General features: G+C 40.9%; 1 protein-coding gene across 1 annotated transcript in view; it reads right to left on the reverse strand.

Annotated features, from left to right (window-relative positions):
* Positions 1-943: 943 nt before the first annotated feature.
* KIAA1958 (KIAA1958 ortholog) overlaps positions 944-16,393 on the reverse strand; it is a 47,826-nt gene continuing 32,376 nt past the window's right edge. The window contains exon 4 of the mRNA XM_017728276.1: positions 944-3,815. Coding sequence (XP_017583765.1) covers positions 2,709-3,815 — 1,107 coding nt within the window. The 3' untranslated portion in view covers positions 944-2,708. The remainder of the gene's footprint in view (positions 3,816-16,393) is intronic.

Consider the following 16,393-nt stretch of genomic DNA (forward strand, 5'->3'; position numbering starts at 1 on the left):
TGGGAAATGCTTTTTTTGACCTCCCAGTTCAAAACCCAAGAGTGCCACTCTTCTTTCTTCTGAGGTCTCTATTGGGGCTGAATTACAGCACTGACGCAAAGCAACACTTCAAAGAGCTGCTTGCAGCAAGCTGGTGCACAGCCAGTGACTGGCCTCCTCAGAGCAAAGGGGTGGGCTGAGCAGGGGAGGAGAGGTGGGAAACAGAGATCTACTGCCCCACAGAGGCCAGCTGATACCCATCCCCATACTGTAGAACAGGACAGGAAATGCAGGGAAGTATGTCAGATATAGCAATAGCTGTCACCGGGAAGTGTTGAGATGAGTGCCAGTGGGGGAGAAAGAGAAACCAGACTCCCCTAGAGGTTGGCTCCATGGTTGAGCTCTCACCTGGCACCTTGAGAGAGGTCCTTGGCATGGAATGCTCGCACTCCAGCACATATTAAGAACGACTGCATGAGTCTTCAGTGGAAAACAGCAAAGAAATCCCACAGCAGCACTGACCTTGCAAAACTCTTTTTAACTGTATCACATTAAAAGCACTGCTGTGAAAAGGCAAGGCAGTGCAAACAGCAAACAGATGTCTGGCCTCATCTGGAAACCGGGCAGCTGTCTTTCTGGCTTCACCTAAAATCTCTCTGTGCTTCTGTCTCTTTCACCTACAAGACAGATATGCCATGGCACTGAAAGTCATGGACACAGCTTGCAGTCACTTCAGTAGAATCATAATTTGGCCTCAAGCCCCAAAACCAAGCTACAAAAGGAGGGCTCTGCAATATGAACAACTGCTTGTGCCCACCAACCCACTGCCTACCCTGAGAGACAGTGGATGGTAAATGGAAGACTGTAGAACTGGTGGTTACATTACCATGACGTGTCAGACACAGGAAACACAAACTTGGTATCAGCCTTGCTACATGTGGAAAAAAAAGAGATCAGAGCCAGGTTGTGTCACCTTCATGAAGCTTCCTGGGAGGACAGATATTTATTATAGGGGAAATCTCTGCCCTTAGACTTTTCAGTGGCACATCTGCTACCTATTTCATCCCCAAAACAGACCTTCGGTAAGGCTTAAGTGAGGTGCAGACACTCTGCCAGCTCCCTCACACACAGAAACATTTCATCCTAGAAACACAGAAAAAAAGGTTATAGGTGCCAGGTGGCTTACTTCTATTTGCTACCTTTCTTTCATTACTTCTTTGGAATAAGTGATGATTAAAGTCATTGCACAGTTGCAGATCTAAAGAATATGAAGGATATGCAGGAATGTAAGAAATACAGACAAACAAGCATAAGGAAACACAACAATTAAAAACTGCAAAATAAGAAAGCCTCTCAGTAACAGTTTGGTCCAATACCCAGGGGAAGTCAGCCAAGGTTGTCTCTTTCATTGACTTCATCAGGCACTCAATTACCCCAGCAGACTTGTCTAAAGCCTCACCACAGCCCTAGCACATCCTTGTGGAACTTAACTTGAAAAGTACTGTTCCTAATTTTAAGGGTCAAGAATTGTAATTGATTACTGAAATACTGAATTTGTTAGTGGTTTTCCCATACCTGTAGTAGAACAATTACATGGCAAAGTAGAACAGCAGAACTCGTTATTTCAAGGCTTTAAGGTCAAAATTCTGCCTTCAGATTCACATTCACATTTTCCATTGTCTGCAATGGAAACAGATGATGTGTAGCTAAGTTAAATTTGTATTCCAGCACTTCAAACTATCCAGTTTTTTAACTTTCTGTAGAAATTCTTCTAAAATTTCTGTAGAAATATTGTTACACTCTCTATTGTTTTGTGGATTTCAAATGATGGCTTAAGAGATAGCTGATGCAATTTTTCTGTACAGCTTGGGATAAGACTGCAGATTTTTCTGCCCTCTTGGTTTTCCCAGAATACTGAAAGAGTGCTCTATGTCAGTAGATTTTACACTACATACACAGAGTGACAAAATACTAACAACCTATGCTTAAAGAGGTAAAATTATGTGTGTGACAATGGTTTTGCCATTATACTTTTGCATATTGTTGAGAATAATACTTTTTAGCCTAAACACCAGCAACATTTTGATCCCAGAAAATCAACAAACCCAAAAGTTAAAAATAATGTTTAGCTGACCTCCAGATTTTTGTAGCATAAATGAGCCTCAGGAAACATAATAAAAACAGATTAAAAATGCTGTAAACAGTTTTGTGAACTTACATTGATGTATTTCTTATTTCTTGGTCTTGCTGATCAAGAATAAGCTAGCAGGTAAGAAGCAGCAGCCAATGTTAAGTTTGTCTCCTCCACTGTGGGAGGTCATGTTAAAACACTAAGTTGAAAAAATGCTTTAGAACAGAATTCCTATGTAAACCTCCCTGGGGATTTACACTCATTAATGTGTGCATGTTTAAAATGGTATTTTCACTCTATCCTGTGTTGCCTGAGAACCATTTTTATCCTTTTAAAATCTGCATTCATATTATAATCCATAAGTACCTTTCATTTTTGCATTAACACTATAAATACTGTTAGTAATACTAAACTATTTCTGTTGACTTATTTGTAAAAAGAAAAATATATTATATGTTTATATATTCTTATAAAGTGAATTAACACTGGAGAGAGGGCTATGAGGGGGAATAGTGTACAATCACAGTTGATGTGTATTATTGAGCACAAATTCAATGCCTGAAACAAAAAGGAAAAGAAAAAAGTGTTTGGTGTTCTCTCAAGCCGTGTCAGACGAAGAGTCATAGGATGCTGACACTATGAAGTTGCCGGTATTGGAGTGGCTTGCCATGGACTGGGCAGCCTGCTGGCTCAAGTTATTGCAGATCAGCACCAGCTGGTTGCTCTGCGCTTCTGAGAGGGTGCTGCAGCTCTGGTAGACACTGAAGTTGGTCTTGCGGCCAGGGATGTTGCCTTTCTCACACATCGTCTTTACCATCTTGGCAAGCTTGTTTTTCCCCAGGGCTTGGCAATTGTACCAGTGAAGTGCAGCCAAGTTGACAACGGGTTTGATGGACAGGTAGAAAGGCGCATCCTCGTAGCGCATGGCCGGAGGGCGCCGCTGGGCGTACTCCTTGTAGTCCTGCACAGGGCAGGTCTGTGGGGAGTGCTGGGTGGCATCCCCCCGCGAGTCCGTCCCGCCTCTCTTGCTCTTGGTACTCACGTCCCCATTGTCTGGCCCCATCCACTCCAGGTACTCCAACCCAGTCTCTGTCACCCGCAGCCGGATATCGCCCCACTTGAGGGTCGACCCATGGAAACCTGTGCAGTGTCCAAACGCCTTAGTGTTGTTCAGCCACACAAGGTTGAGCAGCCCTTCAGGATTGTACCGGCTCAGTAAGCCTCTTTTGCGCAGGATAAGCTCATCAGCAAAGGTGAGCTTCATGGATTTGTGTGGCTTGTTTCCTTTCCCTTTACATCTCAGCTCTATCTGCTTTTGCTTTAGAGCTTCCTGGGACCTCTTGAACTCCTTATCCCTCGTAATACTGTATCCATACCTGTGCTCTTTGAGATACCTCTCCAGTCCACACTGATAGTTGGCCAGACTGTTTGGCTCATATTCAGACCCATCTTTTTGTCTGGCATCCACAAAGAAGGACGCAAGATAGGCATCAAGCTCTTTGCAGGGGATGACATAGATCTCACGGGTCTCAGAGGGGTACTTGGAAATGAGGAATTCTCGGAAATTGCGGAGAGCCGTCTGCGTGCTCCGAATGGTCTTCTCATTCTGCTCCCTGCTGAGCTCTGCTGCTCTCTCATCCTGGTCTGGAAGAGGAAGAATGGGACAGAAAAAAAGCAGAAGCAGTGAGTTTATGTGATGCTTTTCCTAAACTGAATTTCGTCAAAAAGGAAAGAACTTAATTTCACAAAGGGCTCTGGGAAACATCTTTAGATACCTCTGACATGACTGAAAAGCCAACTTCAATTTCACAAATGATACACTATATGACACAAAAAGTGAGCTCCTCATGACACCGAGGCACAGTTTTGTGCATGGAGATTTGTGAAAATCATTGAGATTAAGAGGCAATCTGCTTTTTGCAATAAAGGCAAGGTGAAGGATTTTCTGTGGATCACAATGCTGTGTGCAGGGCCCAGACACAGGAATAAGCTCACTCAGAATTATTTCACTTATGAAACCACAGCTTGTACTGGTTACATTTTTTTCCTACCAAAAAAAAGCTAAAGCATCATATTTAGGACAGTAATATTTATCTTTAATCAGGCACATTTTTAAAGAGCAAAATAAATATAGTCAGAATGTACAGTACAAAATAAGGCAGCACACCCTAAGGAGTTACTGCAGAACAAAGTGCAATTTACAAATGTACAAGAATAAAGAAAATATATTTAATACGTTCACATCAGAAAACATGTAAAAAAGCATGATTGTATAATCTCTCTATGTCATCAAACTGTACCTTGACAGTACAATTATGACCATGTCTTTTCATTCTGCAGAAAAATCAAATTCTGGAAACAACTTCATGTTGCTTTAAAGGCTTTCCTGATTTCCTTACAATCAATGACACATCAAAACACAATATTCAGATGCCACCACTATGATATCTGTTACTGACAGCTGATTTTCTGGTTGATCATAAGAGAAGCATAAAACGGAAAAGCCTTGTAAGTGATGTGTGTTCTTAATGACTGTTTTCTTGGCATATGCAAACTATTTGTTTGCACAAGAATGCAGCTTAAAGCATATATATGGAACTGTCATTCTGAATGTGAAAAATCTTAATGGTTTTAGAAAATTAACAGCAAATGCAAAGAAGGAAAATTCAATTATTTCACTGTTTTCTGGAACCGCACGTGGAGCACTTTTTGTCTCTCTTTCACTTAATAAGCAGAAAAGGGAGAAAAAAAACCAAAGTTCTTTTTTATTTGGTCTCATAGCAAAACTCTTACATTTTGGCATCCTTTTAGCAGTGCCATAGCAACACTCACCAGGTGTTTCCCACCCGACATACACACACAAAGTGGCATGAGACCAGGTGAAGCTCCCATTGCCTCTCTGCCATTCAGGCCAAGCTTATGTCAGGCTGAGTAGCAGAGCCTTGGCTTTGCACCAGTGTTCAGACACTTGCTCCTCTCTTCCCTGCAAGCCTATTAACAGGGGAGAAGGCAGCAGGGAAAGGGAGGTAGCCTCTCCTTCCCTACCTCACCTGCAGTTTTCCACGTGGTGCAGAAACACTGGGGCAGAGCTGGGCAGATTCTCCTTCCACCAATCTACAGGGTGACTCTCAAGGAAGTTCATCCCATCACTTCCATACCACACCTGCAGGCGGAGGCATGGGGAGTGACTTGCCCCAGCACGTCCCAGCAGGATAGAAACAGGACTGAGTTTATAACCCTCAGGACCAGTTCCTGTGTCTTCAGAGTGAGGCCTCCTGCATCCACAGCACTCACCTGTTTAGAGGGATTTCTTAAATCCTCTGCAAAGCACAGAGAAGTGGCCATCTGCAACTGAGGTCTTTGGGGGCTTCTGTAGGCAGGAAAAAAATGGTGCCACAAAGCACTGAGGTACTTGAACGGTGCTCCAGGGGAAAAAGAAAGGTCACCTTCCTGATTCAGAAACTCACTTTAATACTGATGTCAGTATCAAAGCACTCCTAGCAGCCTGCAGTGAAGCCTCACGCTTCAGGCAATGTACATAATAGATCCTTTTAGTATGGCTAGATGCAGGCTGGGAACAAAGAGACAGGCCTATTAAAAGCTCCAAAACAAACATTTACTCTGGTGTTTTGTTCACTGCACCCACCACCACTTATTATAGAACTGTGTAAGTAATCAGTGCTTTGACTGACAGCCCACATCCTAAGTTCCATTTCAATACAAACAGCACATATAATGGCTCAGTTTTATAAATGTCATCAATCACTTCTTCTTAGAGAGTAGCCTGTCACAACACAGCAGTGACACCCAGTCAGTCATTTACATTACAGCATCTTTCCTTAATCTGCAAAGGAAATTGCCCTATCTGCAGCTAACAATTATAAAACCCATGCTGAATTAAAGATCCTAAACTGCAGTGGTGTGTTGTGTGTTACTTCACAAGGCAGGTGGGAAATGTTAAAAAATAATGGGTCAGGTTTTCATGCAGCCACATCAGGAGAGCTACATTCACTTTGGCTGTGAATCCAGGCTGAAGTAGCAAAAGTGGATTATCCTCTTCCTAAGAGACCGCTCAGATATTGGCAATGTATTATGCACCATGGTACAAATGTGGGGTGTTTCCCATGTAACAGTTCCCAGATGTTTGTTTTGTCTCACTTTGCTGCACCTTGCTGAATAGAGACCAAAGCTCTTTTGATTGTTCTGTGGAGCTGGTGGAAACTACTGGAAACACTGGTGGGGATCTACATTAGTTCCTTGACTACTGCAAACATAAACCTGTTTGCTCTTGGACCTCCACTGCTAATAGCATCATCAACTCTTCAGTGTGCATGGGCTCCAAAACTGGGTAAAAGCACAGAAAAAAAAGCCACAAAGCGCTTCTCAATACAAGAGAACACCTCTGTATCAGAACGTCCCCAAGCTGCAAATTGATGGTGATAAAGAATGGAGAGGTGTTATATATGTTTTCACCTTTCTTATAGTCTTCTGTATGTCTCTGTTGTTAGGCTTTAGGAATACAAATACTCTTGCTTTATGATCTAATTTCTCTCAGCTGGTTGGTCAGAACCAATCAACCAGAAATTATTGTCATCATTGATCTATGACGCCAAGCTCTCCTTAGTGTCTTTTCCTTGTCATAATGCAGTCTTTGGAACTAGTAGTGCTGTTACCCCTGTTTTACAGACTACAGCCAGAAGCATGAAAAAATGAATTGATTTGGAGATGCATTTCCTGAGGTCCTGTCCCCTGAGCTGCATCAGTGCACAAAGGACCTGGTTATACCTCTTGAGTTTCTTATCATATCCCACATCTTTCATTTCCAAGAAAACCAGAGTGTGGCAGAAAAAGACAGTAAAACCCACCTTACTGGGGGGTCCAGGGTAAACTCCCAACCATGAGTTTGAAAAAGTGATGAGTACTTAAGATGTTCTAGTTCAAATGTAGAGAAAGAGATAAAGTGACCAGGGAGAGATTAAACAGACAACCTAGTGGGAGCGGGATGTCCCAGGCTAGCCCATGACCATCAGATGATCTCTCCCACAGAGCAACAGCTGTTTTCTGATCTTTTCATAATCTGATCTTAACGCAGCCAAGACTTAATATTATCAGCACAGTTATCAAACTCAGGCTTGTTTTAATATCAGCTCACACACATACACACACTTGGACTCCCTGAAAAGGACATAACCTCTGTAATTGCATATGGCAGGGGGAAAAGGCACTTGCTTTCATGATAGACAGATACAGATTGTTAATGTTCAGAGAGCATTTGTGACATCAGTGGGAGTCACAAACCTAAGTTATTATTGCGAACAGTCTTAAACTCTGCATATGGTAAGCAGTGAGATATCACAGACGCACATTAAATGTAAGGTGGGTTTTCTTGGTGGTAATCACATCACCAGCCAAAGTCTTCTCTGCCAAATTTGTGTCCTGACTAGGAAAATGCCTCTGCAGCAGGCCTGCTTCCACTGATACGCTTTCATTCAAGAGAAAAAGCCTAGTTAACCACACACGAAGCACCACGTATCTCTATGCTGGAGCTAAGTGCCCTCTCTCCACTCCCCAGCACCTTGCAGGTTGGCTGTTGCCCCTGTTTTGCAATCCCTGAAAAGCAGCGATATCCAACCTTCAGGCTGTGGCAATATGCAGCCCACTAAAACAGTTCAAGTAAACCACAGCCTGCTCCTACCTTTTTCTCCTGTCCCCTATTGTTTCAAGAAGGTATCTATATGCAAACAACACCCTCAAATCTACAGTCTCAGTGAGCAGAGGTCATTCTGTTGTTCAAAGGAGTTATGGTCAAGTCACAATGGGGAACAGCTGCATGTGCCTCTGACAAATGTGCCCTCCTGGAAGCCGTGCTACTGCTTCCCTGTCAGAACCAGCTGAATACCACTGTCATACCACAGCATCCCGGAATATTGCTGCATGCAAATCTTAGAAAGCCGATTTTCACCATATCACAAGAATAACCCAGCATTCTCATGTCTTGCTGCCAAAAATGAGGGTGAGGGTAAGTGCAGAAGGTGTCCACAGAAGTGCCTCTAAACATTTGCAGAAACATCCTGAGAATAAGTAGACGAAAGTGCATCTGTAATTTTTCTTGAATTTCTGCCCTACCCCTCTGATGTTGTTACTAAATTCTGTTTAACAGTTAAAGTTCCCTGTTCCCACTACATTAAGTTAAACTCTATTTTACCATTTAATATGTTAAACTCCAGTTTAACATTCTCAGAAAAGGCTTTCATTAGCACGTAAAATCTGTAGTATGAAAGAAATTAATTAATTAATATCCCCTTATGAATGACACTATGTTTTTGGCAAAAAAAATTATACTTCTATTCAGTTAACCTCCTCCAATGAAATTATCAGCAAAATGTTTTACAATTCTAAAATTAAAAAGCTTTAGATTATGACAAAGAAAAAAGGACATAGGACAAATGAGTATGGGAATATTTATTCAATGGTATCTCCATTAAGTAAAGTCACTAAAAGAAACTTTAGTCACCTGAACAATTTTTGCAAGGTATAGAATGGTCTGATAATGAATGCTCACTCAAACACTAGTGCTTATTTCCAGTTTGTGTTCTCTTTCACTACTTTCTCTCAACAGCTTGAACAGATTTGAGATGCAGTTTGGCTGCTGGCAAAGCCAATAATAAAATACACATCGATATTAATGAGACTTCTGCACAGTCCTCAGATGTCAGAAAATCTGTAGCCATGATAAACGAGTAAGAAGTTACGTTCTCCTATGACTGACTGGGTCACCCTCTTTTTGCAGAGGGTACTAGCGATTGCTAATGAACAGTGCAAAACAGTAGCACCCCGGGAACTCCAATTTTTACAAAGCCATCTTCCTTCTCCACCTGATGTACATGACATCTGAGCCATTCCAGCACAAAGGTTCTAAAAAGGCATTTTCTAAACAAAAAATGTTCCCATTGGCTCACTTCATCTAGTTGTTTGGTTTTGCTTTCGTCATGGTAGTGCAAAACAGAAGTGCTGCATTCCAGTTTTAACTTCCATTTCCCTTCTTCCACTGAACAATTAACAGTGGCATTTCTGGGGTATGAGGCCATACAGTTACCTACCTCCTTTTGAAGCTGTTCTGAGATGCACTGGCACGAACTGCTGCAATGCAAAATGGGATGTATTTCCTCTGTACCACCACACAGTGGGATATTTACCCAGATTCCACCTCCATTTGACAGGAAGAAATACACCAATTCCAGCTCTCCCAGGCTTACCCAACACTGCAACACTGCACAACAGGATGCTACAGCTCAGACACAGCATGGAGAACAGCAGAAACAGAAAATATTTTGCAGGAGTTCTAAGAAACCCATATATCTGGTACTAAAGCAATAGTGCAGGCAATATACACTCAGCTGGCAGCTGGAGTGGAATCTGCTATTTAATCTGGCTTGTTCCAAGTCAGTCACCAGGATTGTAACCAAGCCTGCAACCATCACCAGGTCTACCTGCCATGCTTCATCCCACTCTTTATTTCCATAGCTATTATCTTTACAGGAGGTATATAAAAACAAATTATTTGGACCCTTATATAATTGACATTCAGGGACTCAACTCTTCATAGAGGTGGAGGATATAAAAGCCACACTTAGAGTTCTATACACTACAAAAAAAAAAACATTAGAAAACTTTAAAAATAAAGTGAAACCCCATTCCACCCGTCAAAGTAACTGACTAAACTTCCTTCAACAATGTTCACTTCTAAGATACAATTTCTACTTTTTCAAAGCTCAGGTTAAACAAATCAGGTAGTTTGGTGAAACTGGGAGTGCTGCTGGAGTTGGTAAGTAGGAAAACATTACCTGTAATGTGAAGCTAATTTCAGCTGTGTATTGAGCATGCATATTTGTATTCAGCCATATAATATCCTAATGATTTCCAAACAACTAATGGCTAACACCATTAGAAAACTGCAGGTACTGGTTTCAGTTTAAAGCTAAAGAAAAGAGACACTTTCTGACAATTATTTTCTTCTGAATAAATATTTAACCCTGGAAAACATTTTTTTTTTTTTACCCAGGACTCCTTAGCAACATAAAGAAATTTTGCCTTTTCAAAGTAGGTTAGTTATTTAATGCTTTGTGGCAGAAAGAATTAAAGAAATGATTGTAATGGTCTACACTAGCCTGAGTACTGAAACCTGGCTGATGCACAGCAGAAGGGATGCACTTGTTTTCAAAGAGGACCTGGCTCAGCACCAGTCCAGAAAGTGTTGCATACACATCCTCAGCAGAGTATCAGTTTTTCTCCCAAGTAAGTTTCCAATTCAACAAAGCATATTTTAAGTGTGTTATGGATTGGTGTCCCTGTATTTAAGTATCTGCTTACGTAAAAATTAACTGGTCTAAGTCATTATATGTATAGAAGGTGGAACTGAATAAAATTTATATGCATACAGTGACTTGGTTCAAAAGCTGATAAGAGGAAAGAAAACAAGAAGAAAAATCAAAAACGTGGAGCAAAAAAACTGTAAAGATCTGAGGCACACCTCCTTTATTGAATTAAGTCTACAGTTCTCAGGGCAAAAATCCATTTCTTACATAACAAAACCAAGAATCTACATTTCCGGAAAGGTTTCCACCTTTCCATGTTCCTACAGAGAAAATCAGATTTATAGATGTGTAAACAGATCTCAGAAGCAGTGATTGCTCAGCCAGAAATTTAACTACTGGGCTGGTTTGCACAAAATAACGGGTACAAATTTATATATAATTTTGGAATATTTGGCACAGTGGAATTTTGTGCCCCTCTGCAATTGAAAGCCCTGTGGAAGAAGAATGAGAAATGGAGCCCATGTATCCCCTTACAGTTCAGTCTTCTCTAACAAGAATTTTAATGTAAAACATGTAAAATGTGCTACTTCACATCACCAGAGGTTTAGCATGTTCTCAGCTACAGTGTACCACCAGTTTTAATGCAATCACATTTAAGAAAAACCTTTAATAAGCATAGTTGAGAAAGCAGCGCAAGAGGTCTGGAAGGGATGAGCCAGGGCTATGAAGTTTGCCTGCTTTTGATTCACTCTAGACAGCAGCTGAGAAGCAGAACTGGGAAATATGGGAGAGAAATAAAGATGAGGGGGAGAGAAGAGAGAATAAGAACAAAGGATATGAAAAAAACAACACCAAAGAGAGATTAAAAACAGATGAGAGTCCTCATCATCTGAAATCTAATTTATATCAGTGTTTCAAAATGAGTCAGTCTAACTGGGGCAGCAAGCAGAGAAACAAAGAAAAGGAGAATGTAATAAATATTTTATTACATTAATCATAATAAGCTGCACTTTAAGTCTTGGCCAAAGCATATTCTTAAATCAAGCTGAGAATGTGAGCATTTTCAGACTTAAGAGCATGAGGCCCACATGACTGTAATTAACATAATAAATCATACTGTGAAACTCTCTACACAGGCTGACAGCACTTGGTTGATATATTGCTTATTAAAGACTGCAGACATTTTTCCCTCTATTTTATTGAAGTGCCATTGGTAGTGAATCAAAAAGAACCCTTTTCTGTTCTGGCTGAACTATCTACTGCAGATGTAAGAGGAAATGTGTTGGCAGCTCGTGCCATTTACTTCTGGTAATACAGATTGCAGCACATGCACTCCAAAGAACTGCATTTCAGTATTTTTTCTTTAATTTAGCAAGGTATTCCAACTGCCTTGTTAGTGACCTTGATGTATCATTTCTGAAATTCTGTGCTGGTGATTTTGCCCAGCCAGACCAATGTGTTTTTACCTTTCCTTTCACTGTATATTGTCCAGTAGGAGTGAAGCAAGCTATGAAGGGCACAAACTCTGTGAAGAGCTCACAATTTACAACCTCACAAGGAATTTCCATGTACACTTTTAACACACATATTTCTTTTCTCTTTGCTGGCTCAGAAAGCAGTATTTGAGGAGCAGCTCTTTACACAGTTCTCCAGAGAGAATGAAGTCTAACACTTCAAGTGAAATAGCTTTTAAGGTGGATTTTTAGCCTGCTTTTCTGTTTCTCTCCTCCTCACACTCCAGAAAAAAATGACAACCATGAACTTTATTTTACAAACACAACTTTCATCACATTACAGGGACGGAAGTTTAAAATGTAAAGGTTGGGGAAGACTCAAAGCTGGGCAGAGGGCAGCGACATGAATACATCCCAGCTTGCAGGAAGAGGACAGCCCTCAAGCGTTAGATGCTCTGCTAGGCAGCTGCTCACACACCCTGGCTGATGGAAGACCACTTTATTCTAGACTAAACATGGCACACCTAGGCATTTGCCAAGACAAGGACTCCCAAGAGGTGCAGGAGCTGCTGGAAATTTTGCACAGTGAGGAGACAAACCTGCAAGAGAAGCACATTCATCAAGAACTGGACCGCTGTTCATAGCACAACTCATTTCTTTCTGTCCTTGAATACATGTTTAAACCTAATTTATCACAGTTTGACTGAGTAAATATTTAGTCACATTTTGCAGCTCTACTTGAGTAAAGTCTCTTTAAATAAAATGAGGAGTTTCAGATGTTTTCTAGCTATGTACACACTCAGGAGAGCATACAAAAATTACCTACCTGCTCTGCTGCTCAGAATACTGTTATTATTGCTCTTCTGTATTTACACTGCCAGAATTTTCCTGTCAGGAATGTTTTGTTATTTCCATAGAAATAATTTGTTCTTCTATATAGGACATGAACAATCAGTTCCCCTGCTACTGAATGAGTTCATACCAAAACTGACACAAACCAATTAATCTAAGAGGTCACATGGGTTATAGTTTAATGGATATAATTATGGATGTGTTATACATATACATGGTTATTTTAATATGCACTAGCACAATAAACAGTCTGATGTATTCAACAATTCTGTAAGTGAATGGCAAATGGGACAAGTTACTGTCAAACTGTAAGTTTTCTGAGGACTATCTTAAATGGGGGAGGGAAAACAGAGGCATAAAGCCAATTCTTTATACAGAGAGGAAAAATAAAATGTAAATTTTTGAGCAAAAAACCAAAATGTCTATCAGCATATAGGCATGAATGTTGTTCTGTAATGCTAAGAATACTGCCCCTGTCTGTTATTTTGTTTTCTTGGCTTTATAGTCATGCAAGAAATGAAGTCCCAAACAAGTGGCAATGCTCCATCTGCTAGGAGCAAAGGACAGAAAAAATCTCCATAAGCTGGCACATCAACATGATTGAAGGACAGAGCCCATAACAATCAGAATAGTGCTCCAAGTTGTGCACAGGATGGAACTATTCCCATAAAAAACCATCAGTGCTTCTCTGGCGCATTCATACTGCTATCTTTGACCAGTCACTGTAGGAAAGCAGAGATTAGGCATACACCCAGTGAAAACAGAAGTGAGTGTAAACAGAAAATCGAAACAAGCTATTCAACGGTCAGAGCTGAACATTGGGTTTTTTTCACAGGCTCAATCTTTGGGTACAGGTTTCCTGGTTGAAATAATACAGCACATTCAGCTGTTGCACTGGGGTGATGTGACCTGGGGTAGAACAGCTCAGAATACATTTTCTCCTTCTCTGAACAAAACAGAAGACCAGCTTTTTTCTTTCAATTTTTCCTTTCCAAGTACAAAGCAGAAAGCAATTGACTAAACATTATTAATCCATTGTTGTTTCAAGTGATGTTTTCATCATGAAGACCTAGTTAATGAAAAGCTACAGCAGATCACAGTGTCACTGTGATAGTCACCCTCAGTTCCATCAACAGGAACACATGCAGAATTTCTGTGTGCGTGTACGCGCATTTACTGTTCAGTTAGAGTTAAAGGGATTAACAGGTATATATCAGAAGTAAGACGCAGCCAATGCACTTAATGATCAATGTATAATTAAGCAAAGCTTTAATAACATGAAGTTTTAATCAGACTCAGCAAAGTCCTCAGCACCACTTTTTATAAGATGTGCCTGCAGGAAGCCCTGCTCCCAGCTCCCGCCAGGGGCAGCATTCAGTGGGAACCATGACCTGGGAACTGCTGTGTCTAACACAATATTTGTGTGATCTGCAGCATCCTTCCATTTTTAAAGGGCAGCACGGCATGGCTCCAGAGAAAAGCAGACTCATTTGGGAAATGAAAACACAGCCCTGCCCAAACCTCCCACAGAGGCCACCAGCCACATTAAAGCTGTTCAAAACACCCAGTGCTGAAAGCAGCTCTTCTGTGACCACCCTGTGGAGCGCCCCAGCAAGAAAGATTCATCACAGAAAGCAGGCATTCCATTTTCTCTCTCTTGAGGCTTTGATTTAATAGCCTGTTTCAACACTTCCTGGAATGGGCATATGCTTCATTTAAGCATATTTTATCAAACAAAGATAGATTTCATTATGTTTCAGTGCTTCCAGGATCTGAATGTTTTAGCAAGCACTGGTCAGTGCTGTGCCAGCTGTGATAAAATATCTAAAATATCATCATGCCTGTGTTTTCTTTTCTGGAAAAATTCAAACAAGAATTTCTGTATTCCAAATTTCTGTCTTGCTTGGAGAGATAGAAAATATACTCAGATATTTTTACTGGTCTGTTTCATGCTCAAGCAGATTTTAGGTTCACTGCAAATACAAAAAGAAGATGACATAAGAAGACTCTCTAAGAGGGATACAATTTAGGTATGAAGAAAATCGGAGAAACGAGTAGTGGCTTCACAGAACAGCTTATGCAAAAAAATGCCATGTTCCCATCACTGAGACAGGTGAAACAGTTATTCCCAAGGACTACTGCTACTAAAATCTTAGATCTTGAAAACGTGTGTGAAGTAGTCCTTCTGTAGGTATAGAATCATTGAATCATAGAATTGTTAAGGTTGGAAAAGACCTTTAAGATATCAAGACCAACCATCTACCTATTACAATCACCATGTTCACCAATAAACCATCTCCTCAAGCACCATAACCACACATTTTTTTGAACAGTTTCACAGGGATGATGACCCTACCACTTCCCTGGTCAGCCTGTTCCAATGCTTTACAACCCTTTTGATGATGAAATTTTTCCTAACCTTAACCTCCCCTTGTGCAGCTTGAGGCCATTTCCTCTCATATGTCACTTGCCCGGGAGAAGAGACCAACACCTACCTGGCTGCCCAGGCTGAACAACCCCAGTTGCTTCAGCTGCTCCTCATCAGTCTGGGTTCCAGATCCTTTCCCAGCTTTGTTGCCCTTCTCTGGACATGTTCCAGCACCTCAGTCTTTCTTGGAGTGAGGAGCCCAAAACTGACCACAGGATTTGAGGTGAGAACTCACCAATGCCCAAAACAGGGGAATGATCACTTTCTTGGGCCTGTTTAGTGAAGTACCAGCCTCACACAAAGTGGAAAATCACTCTCAGATAGTGTCCTGATCTAAACCATAAAGCCCTTTTTGTCCCAGCATCCCATCTGAAGTGCAAAAGGGAAGTGTGTGTCTGAAGCCTTTCCAGGGTCAGCATCCCTCTTGGCTGCTGTGCTGCATCTCCTCTGCAGATCCCAATCTGACTCTGCCTTGTTTCTCTTTTCTTAAAGACTCACAAATCATAAGCTGAAAATAGCTCCAAAATGAAACAATTTCAAAGATCACACAGAGAAACAGATCTCTGATTAAAAGCACCGTGTTAAATAATCTATTTCCTAAAATTAAAGTGATGTTCAGTACAGATGTGTCCAATTTTGTTTGTTTTTTCCCATATGTTTGCAGGAGAGCTGGAGCCAGCAGAGGCTTTATTTTCTTCTTTTATACACCAGTATCATAAAACAGAGCACTTCGCACAAAACAGTTGTCTATTTAAGACACCTTTAGAGAAAGGGAGAACATAGCATCTCGGTCATGTTGGTTTGCAAAAATTACTGTTTTCTACTTTTCACTTGCGCATCCTATTTTTTGCTTTTCAGCCTTTCATGTTAGGGTAATGGTGGACAGGGTATATTTCTAGGTCTGAAATGAATGGTGATGCTCCAGAACACAACCATTCATTGAAACGGGCAGTTTGTCTTCTGGTATAACACACCGTCTTCCTTAATACTGTTTGTGCAATGGTACTTTGAATGAAAAATATATATTTATATAGAGAATAATTCCTCTCTTCAGAATCCCAGTGAATATTCTCAACTGCTTGTCAGCTGAACTTGGCATGCTCTACAAAATGAATCCTTAAAAACTGCTGGGGCCTGGCTGCAATAGTCCTTTTCTTTCCTTCCTAGCTACAGGCAAATAACCTTCAGAGATTGCATGGAAACTATCATTCCTCCACCTTCCTCTTTTTCAGAG

This window comes from Corvus brachyrhynchos, unplaced genomic scaffold (assembly GCF_000691975.1).
Source record: "Corvus brachyrhynchos isolate BGI_N302 unplaced genomic scaffold, ASM69197v1 scaffold90, whole genome shotgun sequence".
NCBI lineage: Eukaryota > Metazoa > Chordata > Aves > Passeriformes > Corvidae > Corvus > Corvus brachyrhynchos.